The sequence below is a fragment of the Capsella rubella genome, unplaced genomic scaffold, assembly GCF_000375325.1.
Source record: "Capsella rubella cultivar Monte Gargano unplaced genomic scaffold, Caprub1_0 scaffold_3, whole genome shotgun sequence".
In the NCBI taxonomy this organism is placed as follows: domain Eukaryota; kingdom Viridiplantae; phylum Streptophyta; class Magnoliopsida; order Brassicales; family Brassicaceae; genus Capsella; species Capsella rubella.
In genome coordinates this window covers 9,397,572-9,417,020 of record NW_006238921.1, presented here as the reverse complement: position 1 = coordinate 9,417,020, position 19,449 = coordinate 9,397,572, and the positions used below count along the sequence as shown (strand labels likewise).

At 32.4% G+C, this 19,449-nt stretch overlaps 2 protein-coding genes and 2 pseudogenes across 2 annotated transcripts; all 4 read left to right on the top strand.

The window, feature by feature from the left end:
- The first annotated feature begins 1,178 nt into the window (after positions 1-1,178).
- LOC17892880 lies at positions 1,179-4,044 on the top strand (annotated as a pseudogene).
- Positions 4,045-7,498: 3,454 nt separating this feature from the next.
- Positions 7,499-9,708, top strand: LOC17891314 (receptor like protein 42). Its single transcript, XM_006297077.2, has one exon. The coding sequence runs from the start codon at positions 7,635-7,637 to the stop codon at positions 9,639-9,641; it is 2,007 nt and encodes a 668-aa protein (XP_006297139.1). The 5' UTR covers positions 7,499-7,634; the 3' UTR covers positions 9,642-9,708.
- A 3,040-nt stretch (positions 9,709-12,748) lies between these two features.
- On the top strand, positions 12,749-13,384 carry LOC17893424 (receptor like protein 42). Its single transcript, XM_006299196.1, has one exon. The coding sequence runs from the start codon at positions 12,749-12,751 to the stop codon at positions 13,382-13,384; it is 636 nt and encodes a 211-aa protein (XP_006299258.1).
- A 2,863-nt stretch (positions 13,385-16,247) lies between these two features.
- LOC17893328 lies at positions 16,248-19,054 on the top strand (annotated as a pseudogene).
- The last annotated feature ends 395 nt before the right edge of the window (positions 19,055-19,449 follow it).

Here is a 19,449-nt window from a genome sequence, read left to right as displayed (position 1 = left end):
GAAAAAGAAGTTTAGAATAATCATAAGCTAACTGTTTGACCAAATAAAAAATCGTTAACTAATTGAATTAATGATACATTTTGTAGATATCTTTTGTGCTATAATTGCTAGATTGCTTTTTGAATATGAATATTTTTTTATGTGAAAATAAGAAATTTATGTGATCTAAAATGTTTATTTGCATGATTTTAGCAAACAAATATTTAATTATTGATTTGTTTAATTTTTATTTATATTTAAAAATTATATAATTTTTTAAAATTTGATGATATGATCAGTTATGTATATATACTATGTAGAATTTGATTAGTTGATTATTTCATATGCTAACATATTTTTTTATCTTTTTATTAATCTAAAAATGTTATCTTTGTTTTTAGATATATGATGATTTTGTTTTATTTGATTTCATTCTATATCTATACTATTAATTTCGAAATTATATTAAAATATTAAATTAATATTAAATATGTTTATGTATATTCAAAATAGACATGTTTACATATATTTAATTTTGAATTTAATTGTCCACTTTTTATGGTAAATTATTATGATTTCCATAAATATAGATTGTTTTTGATTTTTTGTTTTTTTTTTGCTGTCAATAATTCTGTTTGGCAACTGAAATATATTTCATGAAATTTTTTTTTTCAATTAGGGGGTGTTTGGCTTCAAGTTGTCCTTCCCAATTAATAGTATAGATATGTGAAATTGTGAATGCTCTCTCCCTTCTCATATCATGACACTTGAATAAAGAACCAGAAACATCTAAACTCGCATGCTCGTGATCGGCCAATGGAGAAAATTCATTCCTAGACAAATGAAACAATTATCTTCTTGTTAATTTTTTTTTTCAATTCTCTTTACTTTGCATATCGTTATTTAGCTAAAACATCATGTGGCCACTTTCAGTTTTGCCTCTTCACCAATTAACTTCAAAATTTATTACTCGACAAACAAATCAAAACAATGCCAATTCTTGTTCGTAAAAGCACGTAGGGCTACGAAAACGTCCCCAGTGCACAAACGTCTCCAATGTGTTTGTCCTTATGCCAATTTTATTCATTTGATTTTGAACATTATACTTTAGAAAACTCATTTAACGTAGATAAGGGGTTGAGTGGGCTATGACGACTTCACTTAGCTCTAACTTGTTCTAAGTCAATTTGTGCTCCACCATGCAAAGCTACTTCATATCTCTATTTATATCAATCTCCACTGTCACATTTCTTATATCTCTCTTAAAAGAAATATTTCATCATGTCTGAATCGCTTATGCGTTTGAATTTTCTCTTGCTACTCTTACTCTCTTGTGTCTTCCCTTCAAGCTCTTTCACATTTAATGACCCTGTTGTTGGTCTTGTTGCTTGTGGTCCTCACCAGAGTCAAGCTTTTACTCGGTTTAAGAATGAGTTTGATACTCATGCTTGCAATTATAGTGACTCCTTAAATGGAGTGTGGTGCGATAACTACAACGGCGCTGTCACGAAGATACAACTCAGGGCCTGTCTCAGTGGAACTCTGAAACCCAACAGTAGCCTCTTCCAGTTTCATCAGCTCCGTTCCCTTGATCTCTCTCACAACAACTTCATCCCCTCTTCACTCCCTTCCGAGTTTGGAATGCTCAACAAATTAGAGGTTTTATTTCTTTTTTCTAATGGTTTCCTCGGCCAGATTCCTTCTTCATTTAGTAATCTAAGCATGCTTTCTGCTTTAGATATTTCTGATAACGAGCTCACTGGTAGTTTATCATTTGTGCGGAATCTACCCAAGCTCACATACTTACGTGTTTCTCGTAATCACTTCTCTGGAACTCTAAATTCTAACAGTAGCCTCTTTGAGTTACACCACCTCACTTTCCTTAATCTCGGTTTCAACAATTTCACCTCCTCTTCACTCCCATATGAATTTGGCCATCTCAACAAACTAGAGTATTTGTCTGTTTCCTCTAATAGCTTCTTGGGTCAAGTTCCTCCCACAATTAGTAACCTAACCCAGTTAACTCAGTTGCGCCTTGGTTCAAACGGTTTCACTGGTAGTCTCCCACTTGTACAAAATCTAACCAAACTGTCCAATCTAATACTTGTTAATAACCACTTCTCTGGAACCATCCCTTCTTCTTTATTCACTATGCCTTTCTTATCATATATTGATTTAAGTAGAAACAATCTCAACGGTTCTATCAAAGTTTCTAACTCTTCTTCGTCGTCAAGGACAGAGTATTTGTACATAGGTGAAAATAATTTTGAAGAGAGAATCCTAGAGCCTATCTCAAAGCTCATCAACCTCAAAGATCTCGACATTTCTTACCTAAAAACAAGCTACCCAGTTGACTTACGACTATTCTCCTCTCTCAAATCTTTGTTGCTACTGGATATTTCTGGTGTTTGGATATCTCAGGCTAGTTTAAGTTTGGATTCATACATCCCAACAACACTAGAATCTCTGAATTGTAATGGCTGCAACATCAAGGATTTCCCAAACATCTTAAAGACCCTTCACAATTTGGAGTCTATTGACGTTTCCTACAATAGAATCAGTGGGAAAATCCCAGAGTGGTTATGGAGCCTCCCTCGTCTGAGCTCAGTGGTCATAACAAATAATTTGTTAACTGGCTTTGAAGGTTCATCAGAAGATTTAGTAAATTCATCTGTGCAGATCTTAGTTTTGAATTCAAACAAGTTGGAAGGAGAACTCCAACATCTACCACTCTCTATCAACTACTTCTCTGCATCTCACAATAGTTTAAGAGGCGACATACCTCTTTCACTCTGCAACAGAAGCTCGCTGGATGTCCTTGATCTAAGCTCCAACAAACTCACCGGTCCAATTCCTCAATGTATGAGTAACTTCTTGATTTTGAGACTCTGGAAAAACAACTTGGAAGGAAGTATTCCAGACAAGTGTGACGCCAACGCACCTCTACAGTCACTCGACGTGGGGTACAATCGATTAAGTGGAAAGCTTCCAAGGTCCCTTCTAAATTGCTCAGCTCTACAGTTTCTAAGTGTGGACCACAACAAAATCAAAGATACATTTCCTTTCTCCCTTAAGGCTTTATCGAAATTGCAAATCCTTATCCTCTGTTCGAACAAATTCTACGGTTCTATATCTCCTCCTAATAATGGTTCTTTGGGATTTCCTGAGCTGAGAATACTTGAGATAGCTGATAATAAATTTACCGGAAGCTTGTCCCCAGATTTTTTTGTGAATTGGAAAGCATCATCACTCACGATGAATGAAGATTTGGGTCAATATATGGTATATTCAAACTTTGTTTACGGGACCTTTGTAGTCTCCTATCGGCAACCCATGGATCTACATTATAAAGGTCTATCTATGGAGCAAGAGACAGTCTTTGCTTCCTACGCCACAATTGATTTTTCTGGAAATAGATTTGAAGGAGAAATTCCGGAATCTATTGGTCTCTTAAAGGCACTAATCGCACTCAACTTGTCGAACAACGCTTTCACTGGCCATATTCCTCTGTCTTTGGCCAATCTTATGAAGCTCGAGTCACTAGACCTCTCCAGTAACCAGCTCTCGGGGACTATTCCTAATGGACTAGGGGCTCTCTCGTTTTTGACGTACGTGAATGTGTCTCACAACAAACTCAATGGTGAAATACCACAAGGAACACAGATAACTGGGCAACCGAAATCGTCATTTGAAGGAAATGCAGGGCTTTGTGGTCTCCCTCTGGAAGAAAGTTGCTTTGGGACTAATGCATCATTAACACATGGGCGTAAAGAAGAAGAAGAAGATGAAAAAGAGGAACAAGTGTTGAACTGGAAAGGCGTGACAATAGGGTATGGGTTTGGAGTGTTACTTGGATTGGCAATAGCACAAATCATCGCTTCATACAAACCAGAATGGCTAATTTTTCTGATTAAGTTCGGAAACCGTTAAGATTTTCTTTTACTGGTTATGAGTTTGATCCTTCAAAATGTATGTCAAGTTGTTGTGTGTATCACTGTATTTTGTTGAAGCATTTTCTTACGTTTGTTGTATCTTAAATAATCTGATGCGTTTGTTTTTTTTTTGTTTTTCTATAAAGCAACATGATGAATTCTCTATAGCATTATTCATATACATATCTTTTGCCCCCCCCAAAAAAAAAAAAAGTTCGTATACAAAAAAGACCGCAGAGACGTATGGAAGAAGGTGAATGGGGAGAGATGAAACCGCAGAAGGAATTCAAAATTTAGATTGGAAACTACAATTAGAAACCATATCATCTAACATGATCACAAAGGTACCTAATATAAATATATGCAAAACCGAACATTTTAAATCTCTCTCCAAATACAAATATTCATATCCTAGTAAAGGATCATACCTCAGCAAAAAGAAATATGATCTATTAAAATATTTCTTCATTCTTAACAAAATCAAATGAAAAAATCTATTAAAAAAGAAAAAAGACAGCCAAAACATAATCTTGTGTTCTTGGGAACTCATTTTTGTTCTCGGGGTTTATAATCTTGTGTCTGTAAATATTAGAATTAAAAGATATAAGAGTGTAAAATTTAGAAAGGAGATGTATGTTTGTATCAAAAAGCTCCCATATGAGTGAAGGGTCAATTTATTACCTTGAAACACATTTTAGAGTCTTTAAGACGATAGACACATTACAATGCAACAATTCATGGTAAAAAACGTATATTGTTTTGAGCTTCACTTCCACTTAACCAAAGCTTCAATTACAATGCCTTCTCTATTGTCACAAACAAGCCAATACATATAGGTGAATGGAATCAGAACACCAAGAAACATTTATAGATCAAGATAAACCCTTAATGGGAAGAATTGTGACTTGTGACCGACAGGCGAGAATTGTGACTTGTGACCTTAGAACTTCCTAAGAGCCCATCAATAATGATGCTCAAGGCCATTTAAATAGCATCATGAATGCTTCAGTGGTTTCGAAAAACACCAAACCAGAACTCACATGCCTTCTCTTCCCTTCCCCACGTCACAAAGATCTAAACCAAGGAAACTTCCTATTCTGTTATAGCTGATGGTGCAGCTTAGTGTACGTATGTCATTATCAGTTGGTAATTTGTTGTAACATCTGTTTAACTGTCTTCTGTTTAGCTAAAAGCCTAAAACATAACGTGACCACTCTCACTTTGCCTTGTCACCAACTTCCGACATTTTTGGTACTCGACAAATAAATAAAAACGGCTAAAGCATCCAATGTGTTTGTCCTTATGCCAAATTTACTCATGTGACTTCGAACATATATGATCTGAGAAATCTCAAAGTGATGTGACCAATCCAGGTTATTCATTAGAAAAGTGGTTTGAGTGGCTATTAGCCACTTCTTAGCCATACTCTTCTCCAGTCCCGAATACAACAAAGACGACTTGACTTTAGCTCTATCTTCTTCCAAGTCAATTTGTGGTCTACTTTGCAAAACTACATCATATCTTTAGTTATACCAATCTACGCTCTCACATTTCTCATATCAAAATCCATTCTTTTGTAGAAGATTCTCATCATGACAAGTAATAATCTTCACCTATATATAAATTAATAACTTATCCGAAATCGAGAAAATAATCTAAGTTTTAAAGCATTGTTACTTTTAACTTGATAATACCAATTACAAAGAATTATAACAATTTAACTGTCTGTAAATCACTTTAAAATTCATTTCTACATCGTTATGCTTTTGAATTTTCTGATAGAACGTTGATTAGAGAAGAACACACTATAGTGATTAGGAAATATCATATTGACTCTCAGTAAGATTACAATAAAAACTACATAGGTTTATATAGAGAGGAAAATGCTAAACCTAAATGATCTAGTTCCCTAATATACATAAATACATAAATGAGATAATTATGAGAAATATATTCAAAGATACTCTGACTTATTCTACACACTTCTTTATTTTCTCTCTCTACTCTTGCTCTCTTGTGTCTCCCCTTCAAGCTCCTACACTATTAAAAACCATGTTGTTGGTCTTGTTGCTTAGTCCTCACCAGATTCAAGCCTTGTTACCAAGACAAATATTATCTAATTTGTTTGACAAAATATAATCATATGAAAATGAGAGGTGGAGTATAATAGTTTTTAATCGTTTAATTATACTTCTAAATTTCTACAAATGATTGTGTTTTATTTATTTATTTATTATTAAATAAAGGTTGGTGTTTTGATACAACAATATTCGTTGGTACTGGTTTTTATACTTGAATTATATATGTAGATACAGTTGGATATGTTCTAATATTGTGATTTGTGAAATGTAATTTGCAGCAAGATGGTCCTTAAATTCATAGCTAAGGTTTTGACAAAAGCATACAAGTACAAGAAGTTGCTTCATGTTGATCTTTGTCCTATGAAAAGTCGTGACATCCACAGACGCCTCACCGAAACACCAAGTATATGTTCTTTTAAATCCAATTGACAATAATTTGTGATAGTAAACCTTTTTTTTTGTTTTGCTTAAATTGTAGCATATTCTTTCTCATTGATGTTTTTGTTGGCATTGTCTATGTTCATATAGATTTGGTTGATTCTGTAGAGTTGTCTCATTAGTTTTATGGGACTATGATTTGTTGGTGTCTGAAATATGTATTGTTAAATAATTAATTGAACTTTGTATCATAAAGTCTCTTAGATTTTGTAAAAGGAAAATGCACGAATGTTCTCTATTCTTTTGGAAGGCAGTAGTTAGAAGTTTATTTTATACTTGCGTTGACAGCTTTGTTTTCAAATAAGGTAAAAGAAGAGGCATTTTAAGATTAAAAAATGGACGTTCGGAAATGTTAAATTCTTTTGGCTCTCTAAGATCATCAGTATTATTTGAAATGCAGCGATACCAACAAAAAAAATACATTAGAGGACAAAGAATAAATTGTAAGAAAGGTTTTATCGTAGTCTCATAAATCTGATATATCATAATAGAGAATAGCCAAAAAAAAATCGTAAATTAGATAAAAAGATGGTGTAGTTAGAGGATTATAATCAACTTTCCACACAAAAAACGTGATTTAATAATATAACTATTTTAAGTTTGCATTTTCCCGTGCGGCACCGCACGGGCCGATATCCTAGTAATAGTTAATAACAAATTAATATGATAAATTAGATATGGGTCAATATCATTTGGTAATTATTTTCTTGATTATAAGGAAGATTTAAAAAATGAAACAATCATCGGTTTAACGATTTTTTGTTAACTAAAACATCACGTTATCACTTTCACTTGCATCGTCACTAACTTTCGAAATTTGATAGTCAAGACAAACAAATCAAAACAACACCAGTTGTTCTTCGTAAAAGCACGTAGGGCTACAAAACGTTATCCAATGTGTTTGTCCTTGTGCCAAGTTTATTCATGTGTTTTTGTACATATATGTGAGATATTTCAAAAGTGAAGTGACCAATCCAAATTATACATTAGAAAGTAATCCAACGTGGTTTGAGTGGCTATTAGCCACTTCTTAGCCATACTCTTTTACAAGTCCGAACACAACAAAGACGACTTGACTTTAGCTCTAACTTCTAAGTCAATTTGTGATCCACTATGCAGAAATACATCATATCTTTATTTATGTCAATCCCCTCTCTCGCATTTCTAATATCAAACACCCATTCTTTCCTAAAAAGTTTTCATCATGTCTCAATCGCTTATGCGTTTGAATTTTCTCTTGCTTCTCTTACTCTCATGTGTCTCCCCTTCAATTTTCTTCACAGTTAAAAACCATGTTGTTGGTCTTGTTGCTTGTGGTCCTCACCAGATTCAAGCCTTTACACAGTTCAAGAATGAGTTTGATACTCATGCTTGCAACCATAGTGAATCCTTAAATGGAGTGTGGTGCGATAACTCCACAGGCGCGGTCACGAAGATACGACTCAGGGCCTGTCTCAGTGGAACTCTGAAACCCAACAGTAGCCTCTTCCAGTTTCATCAGCTCTGTTCCCTTGATCTCTCTCACAACAACTTCATCCTCTCTTCACTCCCTTCCGAGTTTGGAATGCTCAACAAATTAGAGGTCTTAAAACTTTTTTCTAATGGCTTCCTCGGCCAAGTTCCTTCCTCATTTAGTAACCTAAGCATGCTTTCTGCTTTAGATATTTCTGATAACGAGCTCACTGGTAGTTTATCTACACTAGTGCGGAATCTAGGCAAGCTCACAGTTTTAGATGTTTCTCGTAATCACTTCTCTGGAACTCTGAATCCCAACAGTAGCCTTTTTGAGTTGTACCACCTCACTGACCTTAATCTTGCTTTCAACAACTTCACTGCCTCTTCACTCCCTTATGAATTTGGCAATCTCAAACTAGAGGTCTTGTCTGTTACGTCTAATAGCTTCTTCGGTCAAGTTCCTCCCACAATTAGTAACCTAACCCAGTTAACTGAGTTGTACCTTCCCACAAACGACTTCACTGGTAGTCTCCCACTTTTACAAAATCTAACCAAACTGTCCTATCTAAGACTTTCTAATAATCACTTCTCTGGAACCATCCCTTCTTCTCTCCTCACCATGCCTTTCTTATCATATATTCATTTAGGTAGAAACAATCTTAGGGGTTCTATCGAAGTTCCTAACTCCTCTTCGTTGTCAAGGCTAGAGAGTTTGTACCTAGGGGAAAACCATTTTGAAGGAAAAATCCTAGAGCCTATCTCAAAGCTCATCAACCTCAAAGATCTCGACATTTCTTATCTAAAAACAAGCTACCCAATTGACTTAAGTCTCTTCTCCTCTCTCAAATCTTTGTTGCTCCTGGATCTTTCTGGTGTTTGGATATCTCAGGCTAGTTTAAGTTTGGATTCATACATCCCATCAACACTCGAAGCGCTGCGTTTGAAGCAATGCAACATCAGTGATTTCCCAAACATCTTAAAGACCCTTCAGAATTTGGAGTATATTTCCCTAACCAAAAATAAAATCAGTGGAAAAATCCCAGAGTGGTTATGGAGCCTTCCTCGTCTAAGCTCAGTGTTCATTGGAAAAAATTGGTTAACTGGATTTGAAGGTTCATCAAAAGTTTTAGTAAATTCATCGGTGCAGATGTTAATGTTGGATGCAAACAGTTTAGAAGGAGCACTCCCACATCTACCGCTCTCTATCAACTACTTATCTGCAAATGACAATTATTTCAGAGGCGACATACCTCTTTCAATCTGCAATAGAAGCTCGCTTGAAGTCCTTGATCTAAGCTACAACAATTTCACCGGTCCAATTCCTACATGTATGAGTAACTTCTTGATTTTGAGACTCCGGAAGAACAACTTGGAAGGAAGTATTCCAGACAAGTGTGACGCCAACGCACCTCTACAGTCACTCGACCTCGGATACAATCGATTAAGTGGAAAGCTTCCCAGGTCCCTTCTTAATTGCTCTGCTCTACAGTTTCTAAGTGTGGACCACAACAAAATCGAAGATACATTTCCTTTCTCTCTTAAGGCTTTACAGAAACTGCAAATCCTTATCCTTCGTTCAAACAAATTCTACGGCTCTATATCTCCTCCTAGTAATGGTCCTTTGGGGTTTCCTGAGCTGCGAATACTTGAGATAGCTGATAATAATTTTACTGGAAGCTTGCCCTCAGATTTTTTTGTGAATTGGAAAGCATCTTCACTCACGATGAATGAAGATTTGGGTCTATATCTTATATAATAAGACAAGGTTTCTTCTTAACTTTGCCTCACAACGCGACATGTGTCGCTCTATGCTTCTGACATGTGTCATTTTTATTAATTTATAATCTAACATTTTAATTTTTTTTTTTAATGATATTGTGTTGTAAGTTATATGTTATACGTATGGTTTGCTTTCTAAAAAATGTCATTGTTGCAAAAATATTTTTTTCCTAATTTTAGTTTCTAATTAAATTAAATATCATATAAGCTAAACATAAATGGAGTTGTTATAATTTTTTATTCAAAGAAAATTGCTATGACTTTTTTTTCCTACTACTTTAAAGATACATTTTTAAAGTTTGTTTTCCTACTCCTTTAAAGATACATTTTTAAAGTTATTAATATGGGTAATAAATTATTTATAACATAATTTCTAATTTTTAAAATTTAATTTATAAGAGAAGAATTAAAGAGATTAAAAAAAAATTTATTTAATTTTCTATTATCAAACAGTTGAGAAAATAATATAATGAATTTAAATCAAAGAATAACTATCATATTATTCACAAATTATATATATATATATATATATATATATATGTATTGGTCCACTTGGCATGTAACTTTTAAAAATATTATATATTTGATTCACACTTTAATATAAAACTGAAAAAAAAAACAAAGAAACCACAAAACACATTTAATCATATATATTAAACTCACACTTTAATATAAAAACGGAAATAACATAAATTTGCATTAACTATATTTTCCATTCAATTTTTTCAATACACAATCAATTATTATTGACTACCATAATTGTTTTATGAAATTGTAACTCCCATCACTTATCTTCCTATATATACTCATTTCCTCATTATATCATTTCCATCATTTGTTTGCTTTGTTTATTTTTGTTGTATGAGTTTTGAAAAAAAAAATTATTATATAAAATTTCAACTATAGAAACTTTTAGAGACTATATGATATATTGATATACATCTTACATTATCATAATTTATCTTTTTTTTTTGAAAATTCATCTCTATTTTCTATTTTTGATTATCAACATATAAGTACATTCACTCCCTCTCTTCCATTATATTCATGTATCTTTAATATTTTTTCTATTTTTTATGTTTTTTTTTGTTCTTATGTGACATAAAAATCAATGAAATAATCATTTTAAGAATTTGATATAAATATCTTTAGAAAGTATGATACAAATCTAACATAGTATCTTATATTAGTTCCAATCATCGTACAACAAGAGAATTAAGTTATAAATATCCATTTTTATATATGCATTTTTTTTTTTGATTATGAAATATCTAATCAAATATTTTATTGTAACACAATTTCCAAAATAATATATTATTACATTTTTCTTATTCAAATAATTCTTAACTCAGACTTTAATATAAAAACTGAAATAATATAAATTTGCATTAGCTATATTTTTCTACTCAATTTTATTCAACACAGAATAAATTAGAATTAGCTCGCACAATCAAGAAAATACTTATATTATACTTATATTTTCATACTTATGAATCAAGAAAATTTGATACAAAAAATATGTAATATAACAGTTTTGATTGCTATATAAATAAAAATATCGATTTAAAACATTTATCAAATAATGTTTTCTTATTATTTTAATCTCAAATATTTTTTGTAATTCATTTTAATATATCTGTCATTATATTTAGTTTTTGTGATCAAATAGACAAATTATATAAAAAATTATAATATTTAGTTTATTTACAATTTGCAGTCAAAGTGTTAAAAAAAAATATATACTTGCTTACAAAAAAAGTGGTCCCTAAATTTTTTCTTTTAAAGATCATACATTTTATGAAAGTTATATTTAATTTAATTCATTAATTAAATTATGATAATTAATAACATATTAATTATGATAATTAATAACATATTAATTACACAATAATATCATACCCCACTCTACACTCTAAGTAACTTAACCTCATTTGCTAAAATAAATAATAATTTTTATATTCATAATATTAGAAATACCTACCCAAGTTATTTTCCTAAAGAGACCGAACATATAGTTAGTATTGTTGTCGTGTACATATAATAGATAGGTATCGTCATGTACATTTTTTAATAATTTCTTTTTGTATTTACATTTTATTTAAAATTTTATAAATTGATTAGATTTTCTTTCTATTTGGTAATTTATATTTATAAATAAAATAATAATAGTAAGCAGAGTTAAATTTTATTTTTATCAAATGAAAAGGGCAAAAACCTAAAAATTCGCCATCATGTACATATAATAGATAGATGTCGTTGTTCATCTTCTCTGTTAATTTTGATGTAAACATGTTATGCTATTTTAGTTTGGATTCATTTATTTAGCTTTTATAGTAATGTAAATCTTCATGCATATTTGTTTTAAAAAACTTTAGTAGTAATTTTAAAACTAAACTAATGCTACATAAAAAAAGTCTATATATATATATATATTCTCATCTACTTCCTATGTCAGCTTCCTTTACAATCAAATAGAATATAAAAATGTCAAAGTTCTTCTTCTCATGTAATCTTCTTCTGTTTATTTGGCTTATGATCTCTCTTTTTAGTTTTTACATAGCTATAGTTTAAATGCTTTTATAATCTAAATTGAAAAATCTTTTCTAAATAAAGTTTAAAACAATATATCATATGTTTCAAATGAAATCTTTTAATTTGATATTTTGAAAAGTTTAACTTGATCATTTTTAAAATTTAAGTTACTTTTAGGTTGATAAAATATAAGGTGAGTAACAAATGCTCATAATTTTGTATTCGCTAATTTTGTATTACTTTGTTTAGATCTCATTCAGTTCTATATTTTCCAAATATACTTTTCGTTTATTTTTAATGTTTACAATGTACACAAAATATGTTTTATACTAATTTTGCGATCGCGTTCAATTTTGTTTGTGCGTTAATTATTTTGTTTTAAACATAAAAATTAATATTATTTTGTAATACACATAATGAATATAAACATATTATTTTGTTTTAAAATTATTTTCAAAACATATATTAACACTTATACACATATATAACTTAATATAATTTTTAATTAATATTTCATGTATAACCCACGCATCGCGTGGGCAACTTTCTAGTATGGTATATAAGAAAGTTGTTTATCGGACATATTCAGTTGCCTTTCAGCAACGGATAGATCTACAGTATAAAGGTCTATCTATGGAGCAAAAGATGGTCTTTACTTCCTACGCCACAATTGATTTTTCTGGAAATAGACTTGAAGGAGAAATTCCTGAATCTATCGGTCTCTTAAAGGCACTAATCGCACTCAACTTATCAAACAACGCCTTCACTGGCCATATTCCTTTGTCTTTGGCCAATCTTATGAAGCTCGAGTCACTAGACCTATCAAGTAACCAGCTCTCTGGAACTATTCCTAATGGACTAGGGACTCTCTCGTTTTTGGCGTACATGAACGTGTCTCACAACCAACTCAATGGTAAAATACCACAAGGAACACAAATAACTGGGCAACCAAAATCGTCATTTGAAGGAAATGCAGGGCTTTGTGGTTTCCCTCTTGAAGAAAGTTGCTTTGGGACTAATCAGGCTAAAGAAGAAGAAGACGATGAAGAAGAGGAACAAGTGTTGAACTGGGAAGGCGTGGCGATAGGGTATGGGTTTGGAGTGTTACTTGGATTGGCAGTAGCACAAATCATTGCTTTGTATAAACCGAAATCGCTAATTTGTTTGAGGAAGTGCGGACACCATTAAGATTTTCTTTTATTGCTTATGAGTTTGATCCTTCAATGTATGTCAAGTTGTTGTGTCTATCAATGTATTTTATTGAAGTATTTTTCTTACGTTTGTTGTATCTTAATCTGGCATGGATTTGTTCTTTATTTTCTCTAAAATAAGAATGGTGAATTCTCTATAGCTACTAGAGGCAATGTACACGGTGTAATGAGTCTAGTGACCGAGGTGAAATGCCCTTTTAAACTCACTATTCTCAGCAAAAATCAGCGAAATTTTTTACTTATTTAGATTACAAGAATCAGGTCAATTAATTATTTAGTTTTTTTAACGTAGTGTTTCCTCAAATAATGATATGGACTAATTGATAGTTGTCTAGATTTCATTACGTGTAAAATAGAAAAATTTATCCAATTAGACCAAAAAGAACTGGCATAACATTCAATCTTTTCTCGTTACTAGATTGACACAAATTTTGTGTTAAAAGTTCAAGAAACTATCAGCTTTACTTATTTAATGTTTTCAACGACAATTATGGCAAGTTTAAAAAAATCTGTCATACATCTATACTATTAAATCTGCCATTACTAACAAAAAAATATCAGTTGATCTTGATTATTTTTAAAATTATTTTATCCAAAAAAAAAGAAACAGAAAAAATAAAAGAATGAGAAATTTCTTCGTATACCAAGTTGTTTTTTCACAAACATCATATTTTTTTTTCTTTCAAAAATACCACAAAAATTTTATTTTCCCAAAAATACCATAAATACAAAACTTTAGGTGTAGATTTTTTTTCATTTTTAGGATGACTATTTATATGTAGGGTATAGTTTTTATAGCTAGGTTTTAGTGTTTAGCATTTAGAAATAAGTTTTAAATGTTTAAAAACTTAGTTTTTGTTTTTGCGGTATTCTTTTGAAAAATATAACTTATTATTGTATTTTTATAGAGATAAAGAGTATTTTGAACATAAAAATAACTCAAATAACCCTAATATTTGTTGATTACATATGTAATTAAACCCTTAATTTGGGTTAAATGAGTTTTTTTCCCAAATACTAATTCTAAGTGCGAGTGAAGGACATTAGGATTCACTTGTAGTTCCAATTTGTAGACTCTGTCGGAAACTAGTGGATTCCGAGTTACCAACTCGGGCATGCGTATAAGTTCTCTCGTTAACGGGAGTGAACTGGATAAAGTTTGAGTGTGTGCAATACTCTGCTTTCATTTTTTTCTTTTGCAATACTCTATTTTCTCCATCTGTTTCTCTTGAGATCTCTCATTCTTCTTTCCATTTCCATTTAAAGCAACTTAGAGAACAGCTTTAGAAATGAAAAGTTAAAAATGAACCAAGATAATGAAAGATCCCAAAAACTTCACTTGTATTTTAGTGGTTTTAAAACAATGCTTGATTGCCAAGACCACCTTTATTGCCTTATTGGTGGTCTCTTTGAGTAATCTTAGGTGATAAAATGAATTAAAATTAAATGTTAATGGTTTTTTGTAGTGCTAATTAAATGTTAAATCTTGATTATTGGTAAAGATGGTCTCTTAATTATTTTTGGTTCTTACAATCTACTATATTACTCCCTCTGTTTTATTATAAGTGATGTTTTAGCCAATTTTTTTTGTTTCAATATAAGTGATGTTTTCAAATTTCTATGCAAAAATTTAATGTATTTAATATGTTTTGACCAATTATATTTTACATCATATTTTCTTATTGGTTGAATTCATATTAATTAATGATATTTTTATCGAAAATGGGTAAGTTATATGTTTTATTATTTAGTGTGCCAAAACCTTAAACATCACTTATAATGAAACAGAGGGAGTAGTATTTTTTGCAAGAATTTTGAGAGAAAATTTAATGCACATTTATTGCAATATATTTAATTCCTTTTCTTTTAAAAATTTTGTGTTGTTGGAAAAGTTCGAACCTGATTATTTGATACAAAACAACTCTTTTAGATACAAAACAACTCTTTTACTACTAGAATACATCAATATATTAGTATTATAATGTTTACATATCGTATATATATATTTGAAAACGGGTTAAATTTGTTATGCGAAATACTTATACAGTAGATGCAATTATTATAAATTTTGTTTGTTTCAAAAAGAACATTTATACACGGGTCGTATGACGAGACGAGTTTGGATTGATATGAATAAATATTATAATATCATAAATCTTATTCTTCGAAACAGGCTAAAACTTCATTTTACTATTTTTTAACAACACCAATATAAAAATGTCGAATCAAACTGATTTAATTAAGTTTGATATTATGAATCCTTAATAAGTCCTAAGCAAATTCTAGCTTAATAGAAAAATCAGAAGTTAAAATAAAATAAAAAGTCAAAATTTTATTAGAGAAAAATTTAAGAGCCCTCCAATACATTTTTTGTGTATTAAGGCTAATCAGCTCACAAAAGCTACTAAACTCAATCCAATAACACCACGAAAGCTCCGGTGGTCTCTCGAAACACCAAACAAAAACTCTCATGCTCTCAATCTCTCTCCCCTTCGTCAGGTTACACGACGTAAAGAATGAAGAATCACAAAGATCTAAACCACGAGAGATCCGACAAAATTCGAAATCACTTTTCCTCGTCACCAGTTTCGTATATACAACAAACATCACCCAGCGTGAGGGCAAGGGAATATGATACAGCGACAAACGTATCCAATGTGTTTATCCTTTTGCCAATTTTATTCATTTGATTTTGAACATATATGTGAGAAATTTCAAACAGATGTGGTTTCAATCCACAAATTATACATTAGAAAAGTCATCTAACGTGGATCATGGGTTCAGTCGCTATGACGACTTCACTTAGTTCTAAGTTGTTCTAAGTCAATTTGTGCTCCACCATGCAAAGCTACATCATATCTCTATTTATATCAATCTCCCCTCTCACATTTCTTATATCAAAACTACATCCTATCTTTCTTAAAAGAAATATTTCATCATGTCTGAGTCGCTTATGCGTTTGAATTTTCTCTTGCTACTCTTACTCTCTTGTGTCTTCCCTTCAAGCTCTTTCACATTTAATGACCCTGTTGTTGGTCTTGTTGCCTGTGGTCCTCACCAGATTCAAGCCTTTACACAATTCAAGAATGAGTTTGATACTCGTGCTTGCAACCACAGTGACTCCTCGAATGGGGTGTGGTGCGATCACTCCACCGGCGCGGTCACGAAGATACGACTCAGGGCCTGTCTCAGTGGAACTCTGAAACCCAACAGTAGCCTCTACCAGTTTCGTCAGCTTCGTTCCCTTGATCTCTCTCAAAACAACTTCATCCCCTCTTCACTCCCTTCCGAGTTTGGAATGTTCAACAAATTAGAGGTTTTATTTCTTTCCAAAAATGGCTTCCTCGGCCAAGTTCCTTCTTCATTTAGTAACCTAAGCATGCTTTCTGCTTTAGTTATTTCTGATAACGAGCTCACTGGTAGTTTATCTACACAAGTGCGAAATCTATGCAAGCTCACATTTTTAGATGTTTCTCGTAATCACTTCTCTGGAACTCTGAATCCCAACAGTAGTCTCTTTAAGTTACACCACCTCACTTACCTTGATCTTGGTTACAACAACTTCACCGCCTCTTCACTCCCTTATGAATTTGGCAATCTCAACAAACTAGAGGTCTTGGATGTTTCCTCTAATAGCTTCTTCGGTCAAGTTCCTCCCACAATTAGTAATCTCACCCAGTTAACTAAGTTGTACCTTCACACAAACGGCTTCACTGGTAGTCTCCCACTTGTACAGAATCTAACCAAACTCTCCAATTTAGATCTTCGTGATAATCACTTCTCTGGAACCATCCCATCTTCTCTCTTCACTATGCCTCTCTTATCATATATTGATTTAAGTAGAAACAAACTCAACGGTTCTATTGAAGTTCCTAACTCTTCTTCGCCGTTAAGGCTAGAGAGTTTGTACCTAGGTGAAAACCAATTTGAAGGAAATATCCTAGAGCCTATCTCAAAGCTCATCAACCTCAAAGAGCTCGACCTTTCTTTCCTAAAAACAAGCTACCCAATTGACTTACGACTCTTCTCCTCTCTCAAATCTTTGTTGCTACTAGATCTTTCTGGTATTTGGATATCCCAGCCTAGTTTAAGTTTGGATTCATACATCCCATCAACACTCGAAGCGCTGCGTTTGAAGCAATGCAACATCAGTGATTTCCCAAACATCTTAAAGACACTTCAGAATTTGAAGTATATTTCCCTAACCAAGAATAAAATCAGTGGGAAAATCCCAGAGTGGTTATGGAGCCTTCCTCATCTGAGCTCAGTGTTCATGTCATATAATTTGTTAACTGGCTTTCAAGGTTCATCAGAAGTTTTATTAAATTCATCGGTGCAAATCTTAGTTTTGGAGTCAAACAGTTTAGAAGGAGCATTCCCACATCTACCGCTCTCTATCAACTTCTTCTCTGCATTTAACAATAGTTTCAGAGGCGACATACCTCTTTCAGTCTGCAATAGAAGCTCGCTGGATGTCCTTAATCTAAGCTACAACAATTTCACCGGTCCAATTCCTCCATGTCTGAGTAACTTCTTGATTTTGAACCTCCGGAAGAATAACTTGGAAGGAAGTATTCCAGACAAGTATGCTGCGGACGCACCTCTACAGGCACTCGACGTTGGGTACAATCGATTAACCGGAAAGCTTCCAAGGTCTCTTCTAAATTGCTCTGGTCTACAGTTTCTAAGTGTGGAATATAACGAAATCGAAGATACATTTCCTTTCTCCCTTAAGGCTTTATCGAAATTGCAAATCCTTACTCTCCGTTCAAACAAATTCTACGGTTCTATATCTCCTCCTAATAATGGTCCTTTGGGGTTTCTTGAGCTGAGGATACTTGAGATAGCTGATAATAAATTTACTGGAAGCTTGCCCTCAGATTTTTTTGTGAATTGGAAAGCATCTTCACTCACGATGAATGAAGATTTGGGTCCATGAAAAGTTTGTTTGCATGACCTATAGAGTCTCCTATCAGCAACCTATGGATCTACATTATAAAGGTCTATCTATGGAGCAAGAGACAGTCTTTGCTTCCTACGCCACAATTGATTTTTCTGGAAATAGACTTGAAGGAGAAATTCCTGAATCTATCGGTCTCTTAAAGGCACTAATCGCACTCAACTTGTCAAATAACGCCTTCACTGGCCATATTCCTCTGTCTTTGGCCAATCTTGTGAAGCTCGAGTCACTAGATCTATCAAGTAACCAACTCTCAGGGACTATTCCTAATGGAGTAGGAGCTCTCTCATTCTTGGCGTACATGAATTTTTCTCACAACAAACTTAATGGGGAAATACCACAAGGAACACAGATAACTGGGCAACCGAAATCATCTTTTGAAGGAAATGCAGGGCTTTGTGGTTTTCCTCTTGATGAACGTTGTTTTGGGACTAACGCGCCACCAACACATCAACCTAAAGAAGAAGAGGAAGATGAAGAAGAGGAACAAGTGTTGAACTGGAAAGGCGTGGCAATAGGGTATGGGCTTGGAGTGTTACTTGGATTGGCAATAGCACAAATCATTGCTTCGTACAAACCGGAATGGTTAATATGTTTGATGAAGTGCGGAAACCGTTAAGATTTTCTTTTATTGGTTTTGAGTTTGATGTTTGTCAAGTTGTTGTTCGTATTGTATTGAAGCATTTCCTTATGTTTGTTGTATCGTTATCAATGTTTTTGTTTTATTTTGTTTTCTAGAATTTAAAAAAAAATGAAAATATTTATTTTAAAATATTATTATTAGTCTCTCTAGAATTCATTTTCACTCATAATAGCATTTTCATTAATTTAACATTCTTATATTTTAATTAATCATATAAAATATTTTTGTAATGAATTAAAAACAATATATTAGAGAAAGAGAATTTTTATTTATTTATTGTTATAATATAATCCATATTATTCTCAATCAACAATGACCATTTTAATTTCCTGACATACTACCTTACAATCCATCTTGAGGGGTATTCAAGAGTGAGAAAAACTTGAGATTTTTTTGGCTAATTTGGATTAAAATTTAAATGACCATTAAACTGTCACAC